Raw genomic sequence first — 21,514 nt, 5'->3', positions numbered from 1 at the left:
CCCAGGTTGAAATGTTTGGCCATATTTCCAAACATATGATTAAAAACCAACACTGTACATCACCAAAAGAACACCACTCCCAGAGTGAAGCATGGCAGTGGAAGCAATATGTTTTATGGCTGTTTCTCTGGCGCCGGAACTGGGGCTTAGTCAAAGTGGAGGGAATTATGGACACTTCCAAATATCATTACATGATATGCAAGCAAAGATTGCCACGTCCCCATGTTCCATGCTTATAGACTCTTGCTCAAAAAACCTGAATGTTGTCATAAAATAAAAAGGTGCTTCAACAAAGTATAACTTTGGGGATTTGCACATTACACCATAGTTTTCTAAGATTCTTTTTAATTTTATTGTAGAGTTATATCTCATTAATCTTGTTCTCATATTTAGAAATCACAAATCTTGGCATTATAAAAAGGGTGTGTAAACTGGTATTTACATCTTGTTATATACTGAATAGCAGATTTTCTAAGAGGGGACTAGAGTCTAGGACTCTAGGTCCATGCCAAGCACATATTAGTGATTCCTACACTCAGATCCACTCCTGGTAGTAAACCTGGTAGTTGGCAGACAGGTTAACTCTGGTGTGTTTGAGCAGGAAAACCAGCAAATACTTGGACATTTTATTGCACATTGGTTTTCCAGGATCAGAGTTTCTTAAACAAGGACATTGCATTCTTTGACATAAGGTTCATGTGAAATAATTGGTGGTCTCCCACTTTCAACCACTTCTACAAAATGGTTTAAAAGAAAATGACTGTTCAATACTTTTTAACATCAGTATTTTCAGTGGTTCATAGAAGGACAAAAACAGCTGCAATAAAAAGTGAAACAAAAAGAGATTTCTGTGATATCTTAAACCATTATAGGGAAGGGGTTAGGTCACTGCTTGGAAAAATAAATGGGAAAGAAGGCACCCGCCCTTCAATAAAAAATCTGTAGACCACGAGCAGGAAAAGGCCTTCTTTTTTAAACTGAAACTAATGAGAATGGGTGTTTTGTGCTGAATTCAACGTGTGTTTTATGCTAATATAAACATAAATCGCACAATCCCTTATTGGGATTAAAAGGCCCATGAAATATTCTTCTTTTTTCCTTTTATCCTCATTTCCTTTATCACTAAAGGGCAGTTTATGCATTATTTTTGTTGTAAGGGCAGTGCAGCTTGCATTAAAATTAAGCCTTTTCTAAACATGATTGAATGGAATGTCTTTCGGAATAAAATATTGTCAGAGTTTGGAAGCCAAAGCTGCCTATAGCTTCTTTAAGCTCTTCAACTTATTATTGTTCGCTGCGCAGCATTAGTTCTTAGACACCTGCACCAATAAGAACAGAGAGTGCTTTTTTCCTGCCAGAAAATTCCCACATACTAAGGCTATAGTATCCTGCCTCAACCTGAATATCTACAACTCATCAACAACTTCACAATACGTTACACAAAGAGCCTGTTTACACCCTGCTTTAACAAGTGATCGGATCACATCATGTTCAGATTTCACTTCACTGCATTAAAAGCCAGGTGTGCATTTTAATCAGAAATGCTTAGTGAGCATTTTTTTTCTTGAAATATCCTGACTCTGTGAAACCAGCCAAAATTGTCTCCCACCAGTTCTGGCTTCTGCGCTGAAGCAGACCCTTCCATGTCTGTCATAGATGGCTTCCTCCAATGTTTGAGAGCAGGATATACACATGTAGCCTGCGAGATACTGCGTAAGATCAGATCTCATCTGGTCACACCAGACATGGTGTATATCCAGACATGAAAACCATGTTAATGCAGGGTGTAGACAGGTTCAACAACTTACACAAAAGAAGCCCATTCTGGTTGGGGATCACCATTTATTTATACCACACAAAGTTCATATGCTGTAGTCTCTGTGCTACATAAAGCAACAGATGTTGCTATTCAAAGACCATCAAGGTCATAGTGATGATAAACAGTCTGACAGAAGTGGCTAGGCCATAGCATTTTAGTTGTCAGACATTATAATGCCCCTAAACTAGAACTGAGCTCTGTGTGTCACCTTCATCTTTCAGAGAAATAGAGTGTGTTTCTCAGACTTTTTTTTTTTTACTTGCTTGGAAACAGTGGATTTATTTTAAAGATTTTGATTTGAGATTTTGACACAGACATTAAAGACAGTCAATTTATTGACATATACTTTAATTGCTTATCTCAATTTAATCTGAATCATGTTAGAGATTTAGATCCATAATGAAACATTTTTAAACAGAAAAACTTTGCAAAAAAAAAAAATTAATTTTTTTTTTTAACGACTGCTACACATCCTTTCAGACCAATATCGATTTGTTTTCTCACAGTGAAACGTAGGACAGTAAACCCTGTAGTATATATGTGGTTGTAATCTTAGCTCAGAAGCCATTGTAGAGGTGGAAAAATGTTTGATAAAACATTACAGAGGAGCAATGTTTTTCTATTTCTTCCAGTTTTTGTGATGTATATTGTATAAAAAGTAAAAAATTGAAAAACCACTGGCCTTTTAAATGTAACCTACATTTGACCCATATTTTTTTTATTTTATTTAATTATATATTTTTTTTCTTTCGAATGGGTCCTCTGTTTGGTCACACCAGTGCTCTGCTAGTGACCGTGTGGGCATTCATGTGTGAGATCATGCATGACTTTCAGGGTATCGGCGAGGCATACTTCACATTCTTGTAAAATGAGATTCGGGGCGGTGGAGGGTAACCTGAAACTGAGTGACCTGTTATTAAGTGTAAAAGACTGGATTAAATTGGATTAACTGATTATGAGCTGTTTGTGTTTACCGTCGTTGGCTCTTTACCATCTCTATGTTTACACACTGAACTGGTTGATTCAGTTTCACCAGATGAATGGAGAGTCTGAGGTCTTTTTTATGGGGGAGTGGTACACTGCTGTAGCCATTGTTGGCTTTGTTATCATCTCTCTCTCTCTCGCACGTGCATTGTCTGGCTTCCTCATTTGACTAACTGACCCGACTGGAAGCTTAACGTCCTCCCTATCCCTCATCAAAGGACAGTCCTTCAATTACAGGCCCTATTCTCTTAGTGAAGAGGTGGAGATGATGGCAAGCCTCCACCCGGACTCCTCATGTCGTCCACTCGTCCAGTAAATGTCACGGCTAATATGATACTGCAGTATTTGTGCCTGAGTTACTCAGTAACCAGCACAGAGCGTCTGTTGCTATCAGCAGTGGCTGGTATTCTTAATGCTTCCAGCTCAACCTGTCATAAAGCACATAGCGTAAACAAACAGAGCAGGCTTATAATTCAGGTTTACTGCCCAGAAACTAGTGAGGAGTTATTGCAGAAAAAGACGAAGATCTATTCAAGTTTGTGATTGGTTGTGTCAAAAAGATGCATCCAAAAAGTACAAATTATTTATGTAACAGAAACTTTAAAGGTGTTTAATGCTAATCTTTGGGGATCATTTCTAACAGTACAGTTGGAAACATTGTTTATTAATAAGAAGAGGACAGTTTTTCTTGTTTCTCCATGATATAAGCTATTTATATGAATGGCCTATATTTTGGCTTGTTTGCAACATATGGGGACCTTAAATGTGCTTTTCAAAAGTGTTGCTCCCAGGACTCTGATTGGGAACATATATTTTTAGGAGTGTTTTAAGAGTGTGTGTTTTTATTTCCTCCTCTAAAAGCTAAAACAGGACTTGTTTGATGCAGGTATAACAATAGTCCTATGAGGACTCCATTTTGTATAAGCAAACTTTCTTTGTCTGCTCAGTGTTTGCTTAGACAGCTCTCTGAGCTCCTGGCTTGTCGGTTGAGGTTTGCATACTGAGTCGACAGGTGGAAAACATACAGATGTATATTTCAGTATTGAGCAGCTTAAAATCAGTCCTAGTCCCAGAAGGAGAAATTGAGCCATCACACCTGGAATAGACAGCTGGAGAGAGTAGAGGAAAGGAACAAGAAAAAGACAGAGAGAGGGATTGGAAATGTTAGACTCCAGAATTCCCCCTTCGTTCATACCCCACTCCTCCCTCCCTCTCTAACACTCCCTCAAGGCTACATTATTGTTCCTGCCTATCAGTGTCATTTCCACAGGCAACACTGAGTGAAAAGGGAGGGTGGAAAGCGAGGCAGGTGAGAGAGGAGACCAGACAGAGACTGAGGAGGAACAAGAAGAGTATACAAAACAACTTCTACACCTTCATTCCAACTTGGACAGCGCTTCCCAGAAGACGACGCTGCTCTAAAACACCTGGACAACTGCAGACAACTTCAGATCCGAGAATGAGACTCCGTCCCTTGAGAGGCTGAAGCAGGACGTGTGAAGTGAATTCAGTCCAGGTGAGTGTTGGAGCTACCTGTGAGGATGTCTAAAACTGATGCATCTTATAGTTGGAAAAGGAAAGAAAAGCAGATGAAAACAGATCAGAATTTAATACCAAAAAAAAAAAAAAACGTTGACATAGTCTTTGCGGTAAGACTGGTCAGACATGTTGAACGGTTGATAGAGAGCAAACAATACACACACACAAGAATTAGCTCTAATGCTGAATATCCTGAAGTTCCTGATGTTTTCCCTGAAGGGCCTTAATACAATACCTCCTCTTTCTTTCTATGTAACTGACATAATGTCATAGTAGTTTCCAAGTGCCCTAAATACTGCTGTTACATTCCAAGACTAGTTTAAAAATTGTTTCTGATAAAGTTTTATTATTATTATTATTATTATTATTATTATCATTAATTATTATTATTATTATTATTATCATTAATTATTATTATTATTTACAGTCGTTCAAAAATACCAGGAAATTATTTTGAGTAATTAGTTTTCAGTAAGTTACTGAAAGGCACAACAGGTTCTAGGTATGAACAGGATGAGTGAGAGGAGCTTGAGTTATATTACAAAATTATAAATATAAAATGAGTGCAAAGACCTAAATTCCACTGAAATATCGAACAGATCTTAGGTGCACAGCAGAAAAAGAAACGATGATCTCATGTGCTCTCTTCAGAGCCATCCACTGAAAGATAGTGTTTGTGCCTTGGCACTGAATACAGAACTCTTTTAAACTACCAACTAATATTCCCCTGAAAATGAAATTTAATGGTCATCACATGATTATGCTCCACAGTATAGATATTTAAAGGTACATAGTTCTAATATACGTCCAACATGGTCAGTGTAAATGGTGCTGTATGATGTGGTTAAGGCTTGTGTCCCAGCACTGGGCTGAAGAATTCATGTTGTGTGTAATGTTTTACTCACAGCAGGGGTCAGGTACTGGAGGAAGTCTAGCGAGGTTGGCTTAATGTGTACACACACACACACACACACACACACACACATGGTGCTCCTCAGGCAGAAGAAGAGTAATGCTGAGTGTGTGAAAGCTGCAGGTGCTGTGAGAGGAGCCGGTCAGTTTGTCGGTCTATCTGTCATTGTGCTGCCCGGGCATAGGCCAGCTGTCCAGGAATGCCAAGGGGAGAGTAATAAAAGAGAGAACAAACAGGAGCATTGTGCACTGCAGGCAGAGTGAGAGAAACACACAGACAGACAGACACAGACATGCACTCTGCTTCTTCATAAAAGCTATTTGCTCATATGTTTACACTCAAAACACTCCATTAAATTAGGTTGCTCATTTTCAGGAAGCATTGCTGAGGGGATTAGATATTATACCCGCCTTAGTTAGGTGAAAGTCATAGATACCTGCAGTTCAAAACATCCTGCCACTTTGAGAACTCAACACCGTGGGTGTGAAAGGATGTGTAATCAAAAGAGCCATTACTGAGAAAAGAAATTAATTCATAAGGATCAAATGTAGGTAGAGCATATAAATGTGGCACTGCAGTCTCCAGAGCCCCAAGCACATCTTTATGATACCTGCTCTGTGGTGGTTCTTTGAGTGAAAGGGTACTAACAAAATATGTAGAGCAACTGATGGACTGTGGAATGCTTTATGGTCTAGATGGACCAATTTTAGGACGCAGTGAAACTGTATTGTAAGTGGACCTGGTCAAATGAATGAGAGTGGAATATAGGAGGCGCTTTTAATATTATGGCTGTTCTATGGTTGTTTTGGACCTGCATTCTAGCTTTATTCAGCTTAATTTCAGTCAATAGTGACATTCCACTCAACACTACATGGACACTGGGGTTTTTAAATAGTGTACTTCATCGGGTAGTTTGCATCTCCTGGTTTTGTGTGGTGTTTATGAACTCAGCTGAAGTAAGGATAATATAAAACAATAAAAAAAAGAGGTTATTTCTGGTGGTTAAAATAACTCATTATAATGAGCTATTATGGGAAGTTTACAAGGTGCTGACTTTGAATGTGTTGAAAAGGTTTCTGAAGGGCACTGGTGCTGACAGAAGCAAAAAAACAGTGATAACAAAGCAGTCTGTGTGTACTCGTTAACAGTAGAGAGGGAGTCCCACAGAGTTAGCATACATGCTAACGCATGATGATCAAGGTGCTGAAATGACTCAGCATTATGTGCTGTAATGTGAGACTGATGACATGAGAGAACTTTATGCTTAACACTTACCACACACCAGGGTTTTCAAAGCCTTTGTGAGAACATTATCAAATGCAAAGTGAAAGCTGTTGCAACTACAAGAATATTAACTGTATATGGTTTACTGAGGGACAAAACAGCACCAAATGCTATTTTAATTACCTCTAATAGGGTGACCAGACGTCCTCTTTTACCCGGACATGTCCTCTTTTTTAGACTAAAATGTCCAGGTGGAATTTCACAAACGTCCGGGATTTTGTTTTTCTAGAACTTACATAAAACTTCGAGAAGGGTTTCGTTCACAAACTAGTCCCGCCCTTCCCTACTCCGATTGGTTCGCTTGAGTGAGAAGGGGGCGTGGTGAAGTAGCCTAAAATCTTCTGATTGGACGGTCTGACTGTGGAGCTACCGTTATTGGTCGATAACCTTCTCTATACACATTTAATTGGTCAGTCTGCACCTCAGTTGTCCTCGTTTACGTCAGTAAAGAAAATGGTTCTGTGTAGAACCCCGAGCACTCAATTTTCTGCACGATTAAAGGTTCTTTACATAGTGAAGGGGTTCTTCAGATTGATGGAAAAATATATCGCACATTTTAGAGTATGAATATGGCACCAAAAACGGTTTGACAACTTAACAGTAGAGGGATCATTTTTGGTGCAATATATAACACTTTCACTAACAATTGTATGTCATGTGTATCAGTTTAATTTCTTTAGGATTTAAAAAGACATATTTTACATTAGTGTACATACAAAACAAAGTAGATACTGACCCAATTATAAACTTATTCTAAAATTATTCTCTTTTCAGCCAATCGAAAACCATAAGGAGAGGCTGTACCTATAAGATGGAGGGAGGGCCGATGGTGTGGCACACTCAGGTGTCCCCTGCTGAGGTGGATGTGGAGAAAGGTCCAGAGCTGCAGTGCTCAATCTGCTTCACCACCTACGACAATGTATTCAAAACACCAAAGCAGCTGGACTGCACACACACCTTCTGCCTGGAGTGCCTGTCCCGCCTTATGGCCATCTCCATGGACCCTCAGGAGAGCAAGATCCCTTGCCCCTTTTGCCGGAGGCCAACTCCCATCCCCAAAAACGGACCCCCTGCTTTGACTACCAGCCAGGAGGTGCTGTGCCGCCTGCCCAGCCACCAGCAGCAGGAGGAACCTGTGTGGCTGGAGGGTGAGAAACTATGCTACAAGCAGCCAATAGAAACCGGCACTCCTGCCTTCTGCATCTGCATTGATATCGGAGCTACCGGACAGGCTGTGAGTCCACCTGCCCAGACTCGCCCAAGACCAGGCCTGCTGGAGCGACTAACCGACTGGAAAAAGCTGCTTCTCTTCATCATCATCATGGTGCTGCTGGTGGTCATTGTGCTCTGGCCCCTGCAGTGCATGGTGACCACAGGTTCTATGCGCTGCATACCAAGACAACCGAGGCCCATGCCCAGCACACTGACCCCCTTCACTCTGTCCCAGCCGTAAGGGAAACACAAGGGAACTTCTTATACTGATCATATGAATCAGCATAATTTGTGCTGACCACACACTCCTTAGACTTGGGACTCTAAACCCATTAAGGAAAAAGGGTTAATGGTACGTCCTAAAGTCATTTAAAGGCCTTTGGATGAACTAAGCTGTGACAACACAACCTATTAGGACTGATGAGAGGGTTTTGTCACAATAAAATATTTTGTACAGTACTGTTCAAAAATCAGCCTTGGTGTATTAAATTTTATGTAGGAAATATCTCGCAAGTATGAGTTACAGTCAGCCATCTGTATGCATGGGATCTGCATAAAAATCTAATGCATTTCCAAAAAGAAAAATTGATTTTGATGCAGGCACTATGCTAAATCCACATGAATAATATGTTGGCATAATCTGCTTTAGGCTCCTGACGTTTTTTGCAGATCCTTCGTCTCTCTCCAGCACATTGTTTGAGCATTGTTTGCCTCGCGTCTCTATTGTTTATTTGTTCTTTAGCCATGTACTGTCGTTAGGCCTACAGTGATTATGACTGATCACATACATTTTCCTTGTTTTTATAGGGTGACCAGACTTCCTCTTTTTTAGACTTAAAAAAATGTCCGGGCGGAATCCCACAAACGTCCGGGATTTTGTTTTTCTAGAGCTTACATAGAACTTCGAGAAGCGTTTCGTTCACAAACTAGTCCCGCCCGCCCCTACTCCGATTGGTTCGCTTGAGTGAGAAGGGGGCGTGGTGAAGTAGCCTAAAATCTTCTGATTGGACGGTCTGACTGTAGAGCTACCGTTATTGGTCGATAACCTTCTCTGTAAACATTTAATTGGTCAGTCTGCACGTCAGTAGTCATTGTTTACGTCAGGCAAAGCTCATGTACCTACCCTCATCTTGAGCAGCTATGCCGAAACGTAAATGTAAGTTCTCAGATGAATTAAAAAAAAAGAAATTCCCATGTTTTCCCATGTGTAGCAAATAAAGGTGTAAAGGACCTAAAAGCACACATAGGTTCAGTTAAGCATTCACCCCTCCTCCCCTCCCCAGACGTGTCCTCTTTTTCACCATTCCAGATCTGGTCACCCTAATTTTTATTTCCCCCCAAAAAATACAGTGTAACGATTATGTACACAACAATCACATTATATTAGGTATTATTAGTAATCTAGAGATGAGGTAAAGTGTACGGGTGGATGTGTGTAGGTTATATATACTACACCGTTTCATAAATAAGAGGTTGATTTTGGCCTTCACTGGGGACCGAGACAATACTTAATTTCAGGAGATTAGATACAAGACTCATGCTGCAAACATTCTTGAATACGTTTGGATAAAGTCAAAATAAATAAATAAATAAAGCTCCTTCTGAGAAGCAGAAAATGTAGCCAACTCCAAAACTGAACTGAAGTGTGTGTGTGTGTGTGCAAAAAATGCCTGCAGTTGTTTTTTTGTTGTTTTGTTTCATTTTCTTTCCCCTTAAAGAGTGAAAGATAGTTTCCAGAAAAGAATGGAAGCTAAAATACTGAAATAAAAGCCAAGGTTGGAGAATAATACACAGGCTGTTGCTGTAACTTAGCTATTTTCACCATCCCACAGTGGAGCTACAGTGTCTAGTAGATTGTGATTCATGTTCATCTTCAAAAAGCTCCTGGAGAGCAAATGGGTCTAGATCAAGCGGTCAGAATGCACTGTCAACATAACTGAGCTGCTTTAATAGGACAGTGGTGATAATGTGTACTAGGATTACTTTTCTAAACGTCTAATACAGAAGAAGAGATGGCAGACAGATTCTTAACTAAGATCCACACACCAGTGCACTTTCTGAAAGTATTCACTTTATTTTATAATGCAGTCATAATGCTTGATTTTAGAAATGAACATGACTTCAGCGGTAGTTAATTGCCAGGTTGTGTGAGCAGTATAAAGACCTGTACTGGTTGAGTGATTTGCTTTTTGACAATTTTTCCAAATGTAATCACAGTATTCAACAAGTGGCTTTTTATAAGAGAAATGGCCAATGCCAACAAACATTAAAAGGTTATGTTAACCTTTTAATATATTTTTTTCTGTAACTGTATCTACATTGTTCATATTGTATTTGATTGCTCTGTATTGTGGAATACAGTATATTTTGTTTACAAAAAAATAAATGTTGGGAAGTTTTACCTAAAATGTCAGATCAGTTTTCTTCTGATACAGCAGTTACAATATTAACTTTATGGCGGGTAACCGGACGTGAAGCAGATGTTATGACGGAAAGTTAAACAGATTCACCAGGACATTTTCTTCACGACTTCCTTGTGTGGAGGTTAATGGCGTCCAATGAGTGTATTCCAGCTGAAACTCAAGCGTCTGGCAGCTACTGACCGAGTAAAAGAGCTCAAACCCATGTAAACCTACCTGCACTGTCTGAATGACACTGCAAATCTGAAGTGTTTGTAGAGAGTATTCACTCCATTCCTCATGGGCATTTTGTCATCCATGTGAAGCCAATTGAAGAAGTTTATTACAAAGCCCTGTGTGAGAATGAGGTTAAAAGTTAAACCATATCTGGAATCATCTTCAACATTTCCAGCTTCCTAATTTGGCCAAGTGTAAAAAGAAAATTTGATCATACCGCAGAGGGCAGACCTTTAGAACCACAGTTCAAATAACATTAAGGCTTTGGGGGAAACACAATAACCCTGATATAAACACAGGTGGAATAATACAATGAGGTCATAATTTGATTTCTTTCTCAAAAGAAATACAATATATTTTACACAGAAGGATATCAATGCCATTGTCCAAACAAACAATGTGAAGAGAAACTCAGTAATGTCTTGAACTGGAACAGTGATTGGTAATGTAGAACTGGCTGGTTTAGGTAAAGTTTAATATTAATGTGTCGAATCTAAAGGACTGGCGCCCCCTCCAGTGTGTATGCCTGCCTTGTGGCTAATGATTCCGGGTAGGCTCCGGACCCACCACGACCCTGAACTGGATAAGCAGTTACAGACAATGAATGAGTGTGTTTATGAGTTACAAGTGACAAGTCATTTGGCGCAGCAGGTAGGTGTCGCAGTCACACAGGGACCTGGAGGTTGTGGGTTCGATTCCCGCTCCGGGTGTCTGTGAGGAGCGTGGTGTGTTCTCCCTGTGTCTGCGTGGGTTTCCTCCAGGTGACTGTCTGTGAGGATTGTGGTGTGTTCTCCCCGTGTCCGCGTGGGTTTCCTCCGGGTGTTCCGGTTTCCTCCTAGAGTCCAAAAAACACACGTTGGTAGGTGGATTGGTGACTCAAAAGTGTCCGTAGGTGTGAGTGAATGTGTGAGTGTGTGTGTGTCTGTGTTGTCCTGTGAAGGACTGGCGCCCCCTCCAGTGTGTATTCCCGCCTTGCGGCTCATGATTCCAGGTAGGCTCTGGACCCACCGCGACCCTGAACTGGATAAGCGCTTACAGATAATGAATGAATTAATGAATGAATGAATCATTGTTGTCTAATTAAGATAGTTTAAAAAAAAAATGATGTAGAACACAAAAAAATATCCACAAAAATGGGGATACAAGGTTGTAACTGGACAGCAACGATATGCAAATGAGTTGATGCGCTGAAACAACATTTTCTGGCTCCATCAAATTTCTCAGCCCAATTATAAACGTGACAGTCTAAAATCTCCCATGTCTGCTCTCTGAAATTTTTGCTCCTACCTTTTGTTTTTGCCGTGTGAAATACTGTGACTCTTTGTTTAGCTGCTTGTGAGGGTGAGAACCCCCTGCAATGAAAATAAATGACTTTTCCACAAAGACCGCCATGTTGAAATAAAAAAGGACAGCACAACTACGGCCGGCTTGACTTTCAAGAGTTGTGTATGTCTGATACTATAAAATAGATTAATAACAGACACATGAACACATTTATAAATGTTAACTAGATTGCTTACCTGCACAGATGAATATGCAGTTTGCATTGTTTTGTAAATCTAATATTTCTTTGAACAATGTTCCACTGGAAAGAGAACAAATGCATAAACTGGTGAAGCTACAAAGCAGGCAGAAATGGCAAGCGTGGAAATGTATGAACCTATGAGTGTGTACTGTATAATTACAACTCCATACAAAATGCTTCACAAATCTCAGACATATTTTGAAATACCATTTCTCTTTATTCTCTCAAAATTTTATTATTATCATCATCGTAGACGGTCATCGCATCAGCTGTGTTTGCCAGGACAGAAGGCTTTTTTAGGCTGAGCCAGTGCAAGAGGGAATACGGTGTTCACACGAGGAGTCATCACACCACTACTAAGATCAGGCATAGTTCATCCACCAGAAAGAGGGATTTAAAAAAACAAAACAAAAAACTAAACAGAATATTCAAGTCAATTAAAAAAGTAGAATAACAATTTTTGATGATAAATCAACTTAATAATAATAACAATAGTAAGTGATGAATTGCCAAGGAACTCTAAAACAAAATACAAAAGCCATCAGTGAATATGTCAATGTTTCATCATACATTATGAAATATACAATTTTAAAATAAATCAATAACTGAGAAATTAAACACATCGTGTAAAATTCAACACCGATGGCAAAACACCTAAAAGACAATAACAAACTCATGTACTCTTCAACAGCTAAAAGACATTCTGACACTAGCCTGCAGCTAGGAATCAGCAGTTCATACAGAATTTCAAGTATTAAAACGTCAGTATCTCTGCAAATCGCCAAAGATTGACCTTCAGACATTTTTCACAGCGGCAAATTAAAAAGAAACGAGAAATAACCTTGCGTCCTAAAAGTATTAAGATTTAATAAATACAACTCTTCTTAATCTATTTCATTTCTGTGGTATATGATGTGGAAATAAGCTCGAGGTTTGTGACACAATCTCTTGCATCAACTGCAGTGTTTGGTTATTAGTAGCACAAGACACTTCATTTTCCACCTCTAAAAGTCCCATGCTCGGTTACATCTTTTTGTTTTTTACTACAAAAGTCATCCAAAGGTCACAGCAAATCTGCAGGTTAACGATAGTGCTCTAAATACTCAAAAACCACTGGACTGCTGCTTAATTGTCTGTGCGCGGGGGGGGGGGATCAGTGTTTTAACATCTGTCAGATTATGATCTAAAAGTGAGGAATCAAACCAAGGTGGAACTGAACTTAAATGAAGCACACATCTGTAGTCCTTCCACTCGTGACATCACTGGCTCCTCATGTAGCCCTGAATAAAACCACACACAAGGGTCATAGACAGTGATTAAACAGACCCATCGTGTTCTGTGGTATTTTAAGTTTGGAGAAACCACCACACAAGTGCAGCAATCCTCCCTCACAGCATTCAGCTTGTTTCATGACATCACCAGTGACGCTAGTGTCTTGCAATCATCGTGTCTGGATTATCAGCGTCTTTCAAATTACTTTTTATCCCCCCCCCCTCTAGACAAATCTATTCTTTTAATCTTGGGCTAGGGCCATCTGGCCTGCTGCTGTGTAGCTTAAGTCTGCTGTGAAGACTGTTCACGTCAGTGACCCAGGTCAGTGTGACTGAACACGTTTAGTAACATCACGGCTTTCGTTTACCGTCCTACGATTGAATAAATCTCGACCTGCAGTTGTACAGCATCATCCCTGAATATCTATTAATAATTCCTGTACACCCTGAATATCAACCAAAAAGGAGGAAACTGTGGAATAGCATAAAAATCCTGTCAACTCTGGTCAACATGAAATTCGACATCAGCTCACCAGAAACCTGCATGTATGCTGTACAGCATAAAACCACATTCACAAATATCACAGGACAGAAAAAAACGGAAGGAATCATAAGATAAAACATAGAAAACGACTAAAACCACCGAATAAAAAAAACACCTCTAGATTTGAAGGCTTGCCCACCGTGGTTCAAGAACGAGAAGGGGAATAGAAGCCTAGTTCTAGTGGGAGGAGCCCAGGCTGATTGGTCGGCGAGCCTGTCAAGAAACGTAGCATGCGACCCCCATACGTCTCAATTCAGTCAGGGGTGAAGCTTTCTTGTAAAGCAGCAATGAAGCAGACATTTCTGCACAAAAGCACAAAATACTGGCTGCTTATTGGCACAAATTAATCTTGCTGCACGCTAATATTTATTGCACCTGTCACACAAGCTACAAGACGTTTTCCATTCAAAATTACCCGTTTAGCACTGTTAGCCACAAACACCACCAGGAACAAGTTATCTAACCTGACATATGCTCCCAAAAGGGGGCAATCCTTGAGGCCTGTCATAGGTGTTAAACTTGTATGTGCTGAGATCCTCTGTTGAGATCCGGATTGCTTCAGTGTGCCATGTCCATCACTCAGCAGAGCCGCTAGAGAGATACAGTGAGAGATATATATCAAAAAAAGGTCTTTGGTTACAGTAGATCACATCCATTGAACAGCAGGCATGGAGAATGGACAGAAGGAAACATTGCCCCTGCTGAAGCTTGCATCGCCAAAGCGTATAAAAGTCCAGTTCAACAGACATCTTGTAGAAGTGAGTGTGTAGCTGAGTGGTGTACTGTGCAGGCTTATCATCAGACTGGAGGAAGAAGCACCGTGTTCAGGTGTGCTCTGGCTGTTTTTTCGCTGCACATCAGGCACTTAGACTGTGAGTCAGACACCCACAGAGCAGTCAGTCAATCAATCGGTCCGTCAGTCAGTCAGTCATCGAGGAAGGAGTGGATGAGCTGTGGCCCATTCAGGGCCGATCCAGGGCGAGGGCCAACACAAAAGGTGTCCACTCAGTGCCGAAGTCCAGAAACAACCCACAGCCAAACGCTTCCACACAACTCCTCTGCTGCAATGAGAAAAGAAAGTTAACACAACTTGTAAACAGTTAAATATACACTAGGTAAGACTTATTTTGGCTCCTGAGCTCCCCCTAGGATTGCAGAGTCTAAATCACTTTCACAGCTCTGTCCTAAAACAGAGAGAGGTCTTTCCCTACCCTCCACCAAAAGTTACACAGAGCAGTTTCTGTAGTGCTGAGCCTGGAGTAACTACAACAGAGGCTCTTTTCTTATTATTAAAGGTCGGTAAAGCATCACAATGATTTTAAAGCTTTGAATGTAGGGTAAAACTCCTACCTGGATTTTCATTCAAATTATCTGTTTTGATACTAATTATGTAAAGCTGCTTGGGAAAACCAACCTTTGGTCAATTTTCAGGACCAAATACATTCAAAAACTGAAATAAAACAGGCAGTTCATCAGCGCTCTTCTAACTATGGACAATACCCATGTGTATTATGATATACTGTGATATAATTGATAATTATATTATAAAATATAGCCATATTTCACTCTTCTAATTGTTACCTAGCTGTTGATGTAGTCTGGGAAAACACAAAAAAAGCAACAATCAAGTCTGTGTCACTGATGTATTGAGAATTATCTACCACAGCATGTTGAATGGGGGTTGATAAATTGTGCACAACAGATGGATTGCAGTCTGTAATTGTGCTCCCACTGTGTAAAACACAGGGCCCACATTTCATTAATTTATTTTTATTTTTTTAGTCAAAATGGCCTTTAAGTAAAAATAATTCATATTTTATTAATCGACAGAAAAACCCCAGAAAATTATATTTAACAGAAATTTCATTTTTTAGTGCGCTCCCCTGAGTCTTCATTACGGATTCCATGGTTTCAGTTTCTCATCTTGTGTTCTTCCAAGAAAAATAACCTGCAGATATATTTCTACATCTCTGAAGTATCTGGTCTTAGGAAAGTGATGCATATGTTCTCTTCCATGTTCTGAGCATTCTCAAGGAGAACCGAACACTGATTAGTCCATAAATATATGATGCAGGTTTGTAGCTCTATAATCACATAGAAATGTTGAAAAGGATATCAGTAATGTTTTTCAAGTAAAACAATTAATCCAACTATTTAGAACTCTAAAATACAGTTTGCTGATTTGTGTACGCTCAAGGACGAGCTCTCCTGCTCTACATAATTGATTCTCTTCTCAGTGGACCTGAGCTTTTCAGGGTCATCCAGCTATTGCTGAGTAAGTCGATACTAATGCTTTGTATCACAGATAGGCTTTGAAGACTGACACAAAGGCATAGTCGGCTCTACATCCTCTCACTCTATCTTTGAATTTCGTTTGCAGTTTTCTAATTTTCACACCCTTGATACCACCTGTGTGTGTGGGTGCTGCTAACTGCAACACAGCATGCAATATGTGTGTAAACAGATGCCTACTCACACAGAGGCAGTGTGAGGCAGAAGGCCACGTGGTCTATCTCCTGGTGTTAGTGCAGGCGGAGCTCTTTGGGTTTTTGATGTTTAAATTCTCATACACCCCGGAAGAGTCGTCGTTCATCCTGGAGAAACAGGACGGAATGGTTTACACAACTCCAAACACATCTCCACACTAAACTAACAGATACGGTGCAGTTTACAATATGTTATTGCTTCTCTCATGTTTCACAACGAAGTGTAGGAAGCGTCTGTTACATCCCTTTACGTCATGGGTTCAAACAGCAAATGTAGACAAGCATATCAAGCGTATATGTAAGCTACAGGGACAGTTTACATACTCTAAAAACCTTAATTAGCACACTGTCCTCAAAACAGTTTATGGAAAATGACTCCCATGGCTCAGTTGACTCACACATTTTGCCCGAGTCCTTCTGACTAGGACAACTTACGCAATTCAGCAGGGGACGACGACTCAGATGTACCAAGGCAATTATTTCCCATAAATCATGTGCATAAATTAAACGTTTTCAGACAGCAGTGAAGCTTTTTTGTGTGGGCTGTGCATGAGGAGAGGAAACTGAGCGCTACTCACACAGATGAAGAGCGTGAGGAGCTCATGTTGGGGTTGGCTCTGGCGTTCGTCATCTGAGGGTACTTGATATTGGAGTACTCTCTTTCCTTTGTCTTATTCCTCTGTAAACAGTTATAAACAACTTAATAAATCTTTATCGTATAAGCAGCAACTGCCCTATCAAAAATGATCTTGCAACTTCAAATAAGCAAAAATTATATAAAAGTATAATATCATAACACTACTTCACAGAGAGCATTTCAGAAAAGGTTCCAGGTAAAACATATTAGTGTTATGGTCCGATTTCAGTGGCGTACAGATTTTTCTTTTATACTTAGGCTCATGCTCCTGTTTATTATCGGTTTAGAAACATTTTTCTGACAATGAACAATTAACAACTAACACTTAAAAGCTGTTTTGATATGAAAGTAAATAAGTGTAAAGGTGATCTTTCAATTTTGCACAGAACATTAGCTGTCCAAATTCTGCCCTAAGTGTGCAAGGAGTTCATATAAATGTTTATTTTAATGAAGTTATATTGGTAATGAAATGTTGGATTAAATAATCATTCATTCATTCATTCATTCATTCATTATCTGCAACCGCTTATCCAGTTCAGGGTCGCGGTGGGTCCAGAGCCTACCTGAAATCATTGGGCGCAAGGCGGGAATACACCCTGGAGGGGGCGCCAGTCCTTCACAGGGCAAAACACACACACACACACACACACACACACACACACACACACCTACAGACACTTTCGAGTCGCCAATCCACCTACCAACATGTGTTTTTGGACTGTGAGAGTAAACCGGAGCACCCGGAGGAAACCCACGCGGACACAGGGAGAACACACCAAACTCCTCACAGACAGTCACCTGGAGTGGGAATCTAACCCACAACCTCCAGGTCCCTGGAGCTGTGTGACTGCGACGCTACCTGCTACGCCACCGTGCCGCCCTTAAATAATCATAACATTTTAAAAATGTGGCTTTGCAAACATACCACACACATACTTTGAAATTTATCACATATTAGAAAACAGAGTATCATACATACAAAAATATTACAGTATATTATTCAGGTTAATCATTTTTGTCACATTGCTTGCCCCTATAACAGACTACTCTGGATGTACACCCAGGCAGTGACGTTGCATTAGAGTAACAATGGATAATGGGGAGATCCCATAAAACCAAGTGAAGTACAATCTCATCAGGTGGGCACTATTTTTAGTCATGAAATCCCTTGTCCTTTGTAATACCCTGTGTGTTTGTGATTGTAAGTTAAACCCTGCTTGAGTGTATACCTGCTCCTCCTCCAGTCTCTTCTGTGCAGTATCGATATACTGTTGCACGGCCATGTAGATGAACTTATACTGAGCCTCAGTTTGAACCATGCCTGACCGCTGCTGACGCACTCTCTGAATGGTCTTTGGGATGTCAATATCACAGTCCAGCCCTAGAGAGAGAAGAACAGTTATGCACTTCATAAATATAACTTCTTTTTAAAAAAATATCGCTATTCACACAGAACCGCAACTTCTTAATGAACAAAACAAAAAAATAATGTGACAGTTGAATTGACATGCATTATTTATCTCATACATTTGCTTTGCGGTATCCCTCCTGCAATAGCTCTGTGCCACCCCTAGGAGGCCGCCCCACTTTGGAAACCAATACTATGACAAACATACCTTGTCTGTTTATGATGTCAATAAGGATGTCGATAACAATTATTGTGCCTGTTCTTCCTATCCCAGCACTGTAAAAAAAAAACCCAGAGATATCAATGCAATTCATTAAACTGGGTCATTGTTCTTTAAATCACAAGAAAATAACACATTATAAACATATATAGAGTATTAAACATAATACATTTTGTCAGCATGCTTAGTCATAATCAGTGCTTAGTTCTTCACCAGGTTTATTTGATTAGAAGGACTTAGATGATAGCCCTGGTATCAGTAGAAGGGGAAATTAGGTTTGTGCAGAAGGGGCAGTGTAATGGAAAAAAGCGGAGGGTGTTAATAATGATCAACATGTTGAAGGGCAAGACTGGAGGTTGGCAATGGATGCAGGTTTCATAGTGCATGGTGGTAACAAGCCTGAGGCGGGATATAGTGTTGTACTCAGACAACAAAATGATTGGTTCATTTGAAGGAAGAAGTTATATACAGATTTAGTGACTGAGGTGAGACCATGTGTCAAAAGAATTTTCAAAAACAGCTGAAAGGTCTAATGTGTATAGAAGAATAAGAGGAGGAAGGTAATGTGGGATTTTATTAATACCTTGGAGAAATCAAGTCTCTGCATTTAACCCATCTTTGATAGTGAACACACTCATTAGTGGGCGATATTTAGCGCAAATATTAGGGGGAAATAAACACACAATCCCAGAGCAGCAGGATGCTAGCCATAGCTGGGGGTGAAGGGCTTGGTTTTAGGTGTCTTGCTTAAGGGCAGTTTAGCAGTGGATACTGAGAGAGGAGAAGGCACTGTTTCTTTCACTTCCCCCACCCCTATTTTTCCTGGGATTTGGACTGGCAAACTTCCATTCCCAAACCCACCTTAATGCCACAGCTGCCCCACAGACTTCACTGTTGAGCCTTCCAAGGTGTCGTGGGTTTAACTGAGCAAAGCAGACATTGGAATGGGGCCTAACTGATGACCCGTATGCAGAGCTAGTGAAGTAGCGAGAGTGTATGGGTGTTATTGCATTACTGAAGGGAGTGGGCTGGACATTTGCCAGCTTATTGTGTGTAACGTAATTAAGCTGAGATATCAGAACCAGGCCAATAACAGGCTAGGATCTCGGGTCAATATTGGTGTCACTAGACACATTACAGTTCAGTACCATTATTTGCATTGCAAAAGAATATGAGGCATTATGCCAACTTTAAATATATATATTGGTATATATTTGTGTACAGACATAATACATAAGAGTCCATTGTTACTACAAGGAAAAAAATAACTTGAATTTCAAATAATTTACCATCTGGCAACGACATAATAAATTAACCAGTAGAAACCTCAAAATTATTATTTTTTTTAATATTAAAAGTTCATGATTTTAAACATGCAAAATACTGGTCCAATAGAAGTAATATGCTAAACGTAGCTGAGCTGTGGATTACCTGCAGTGGACCACGACAGGTCCAGTGTCTGGAATGGCACTCTGTGTTCTGTTGACCTGCTCCAGGAAGTTGAGAACTCCTCCTGGTTCATTGGGCACACCGTGGTCAGGCCAGCTCAGGTACTGGTAGTGCCAGATATACCTGATATGATCTTTCTACAATGAGACAGAACACCACTCACTCACTGAATTATGTCACTATTTTTTAGACGATCAGTACAGTAATGCTGATTTCATTTTCAATTTCATTTTTTCTAGTCAACATTGCGACCATAATTTAAGGGAGTATTCTGTCATTTTTCCATCAAGAAATGAAAGTTGCTCTTTATTTATTATTTTCCACAAATGGCAGCACAGGAGATGAAAAATCAAACTGCTTTGAAAAATCTACATGCTTCTTCATAGAGTGGGTTCCTCAAATGGGAGCAGTCATTTTAAATATTCCTCTTCACACTCATATTTTGGATTTTTTTTACTGCAAATTCAGTATAAAAAAATATACATTTTTCATCTTAAATGATGTGATGGTTTGTAAGAAACTTTTCTTGAAAAACGAAAGTATTCATTGCTCTTACCCTGTCTGTACGAGTAACCTCCAGCTCTCTAAGAATGTAGTCCTGAGCCGTGTGCTCCTCTATGTTCTTCACGCACACTTTTCCGAACTCCCTTGTTGTACCGATGTCTGGCCAGTAGCGAACACACTTATTCTGTGGATAGGCACAGACCCGGAAGTTCAGTTTAGGATAAATTAGAAAAGGCTGCTGATGTAGCTTTAATATAGAAACACATTAAAAATAAAACATAATGTACAAATAATACACTGCTACATAATACAATATAACATTCTCTACACCATCACACAAAGGGCCTGCTATTTAGTTGATGAGTCGAAGCAGTTGTTTTACAACAGGCAAAACACTAAAATATGCAGTGCCAAGCTCTTGGGATTGAAGAACGCTGTTGTAATGTGCAATATCTGTAGGCCTCCCATGAGGAGAATAAAGCCTGATTGTGTTCTGAACTCATGATGTGAATGCTTTCTGTACTGCAGCTGAAAATAAAGCACAGTGGCCTCCAGGGCCAGCCCTCACCCGGCCTCGCTCCATCTCCTTGGTCGTCATGACGATAACATGAGTGTTTTCCTGGTAGACCATTTTCCAGAAGTCTATCACTGTGTTCTGGAGGCAGCCCTGAGTAGCAATGAACACTTTGCCTTCATCCACATGACGACCCTCTTCATGTGTACTCTAAGGAAGAGCAGATTGTTTACAGCTGGAGAAACAAGCACCTGACAAGCAACTCAGAGGAAAAATGAAGTTTAATGAAACTCTTAGACATTTAACTGATATAAGCTGAGACTGTGCAATGAATGATAAAATCAGCAAAAAAAGATCGGCCTGAAGTGCTCATTATAAATGTTCAATCTATAACACTCTTGTGTCAATGTGTCAAGTACAAAAAGACTATTTGCATTTGATGTCACTGTTATGCATCTAATCTTGATATGCTAAAAACAAAACGTAAAAAGCAGAGTTACAGTTTAAAAGATATAATCATATAACTGACTTTGTACTTTGTTTTTTTTAACCAAAACCTCCAAAACTAT

The 21,514-nt window shown here is 39.9% G+C and overlaps 2 protein-coding genes and 1 long non-coding RNA gene across 6 annotated transcripts in view; 1 reads left to right on the top strand and 2 right to left on the bottom strand.

The window, feature by feature from the left end:
- Nucleotides 1-2,248: 2,248 nt before the first annotated feature.
- LOC136698005 (uncharacterized) lies at nt 2,249-6,750 on the bottom strand. The gene is made up of 4 exons (XR_010802784.1): nt 6,663-6,750; nt 5,248-5,444; nt 4,178-4,363; nt 2,249-3,912 (listed from the first exon to the last, which is right to left on the bottom strand). It is a non-coding gene; the product is annotated as an uncharacterized lncRNA (long non-coding RNA).
- Nucleotides 4,188-10,064, top strand: LOC136698004 (RING finger protein 223). Its single transcript, XM_066673383.1, has 2 exons — nt 4,188-4,319; nt 7,314-10,064. Exon 2 carries the CDS (start codon nt 7,351-7,353, stop codon nt 7,990-7,992), a length of 642 nt encoding a protein of 213 aa, XP_066529480.1. The 5' UTR covers nt 4,188-4,319; nt 7,314-7,350; the 3' UTR covers nt 7,993-10,064.
- A 1,981-nt stretch (nt 10,065-12,045) lies between these two features.
- The window catches only part of ptpn11b (protein tyrosine phosphatase non-receptor type 11b), a 34,022-nt gene continuing 24,553 nt past the window's right edge, over nt 12,046-21,514 (bottom strand). Inside the window, exons 9-16 of one of the 4 annotated variants that reach the window (XM_066671638.1) lie at nt 21,000-21,155; nt 20,484-20,615; nt 19,910-20,064; nt 18,467-18,534; nt 18,080-18,231; nt 16,792-16,892; nt 16,204-16,321; nt 12,046-14,788 (exon numbers count right to left, since the gene is read on the bottom strand). In XM_066671638.1, coding sequence (XP_066527735.1) covers nt 16,237-16,321; nt 16,792-16,892; nt 18,080-18,231; nt 18,467-18,534; nt 19,910-20,064; nt 20,484-20,615; nt 21,000-21,155 — 849 coding nt within the window. In that variant the 3' untranslated portion in view covers nt 12,046-14,788; nt 16,204-16,236. Of the gene's footprint in view, nt 14,789-15,711; nt 15,812-16,203; nt 16,322-16,791; nt 16,893-18,079; nt 18,232-18,466; nt 18,535-19,909; nt 20,065-20,483; nt 20,616-20,999; nt 21,156-21,514 lie in introns of those variants that run through there. The other 3 variants (XM_066671639.1, XM_066671641.1, XM_066671640.1) reach the window with 3 other exon arrangements.

Source organism: Hoplias malabaricus, chromosome 5, assembly GCF_029633855.1.
Source record: "Hoplias malabaricus isolate fHopMal1 chromosome 5, fHopMal1.hap1, whole genome shotgun sequence".
In the NCBI taxonomy this organism is placed as follows: domain Eukaryota; kingdom Metazoa; phylum Chordata; class Actinopteri; order Characiformes; family Erythrinidae; genus Hoplias; species Hoplias malabaricus.
Note: the sequence above shows the minus strand (reverse complement) of the source record. Positions and strands in the feature narration are given on the sequence as shown.

Coding starts and splice junctions, on each gene's coding strand:
- LOC136698004 (XM_066673383.1), top strand. CDS start 7,351: ATGGAGGGAGGGCCGATGGTGTGGCACACTCAGGTGTCCCCTGCTGAG.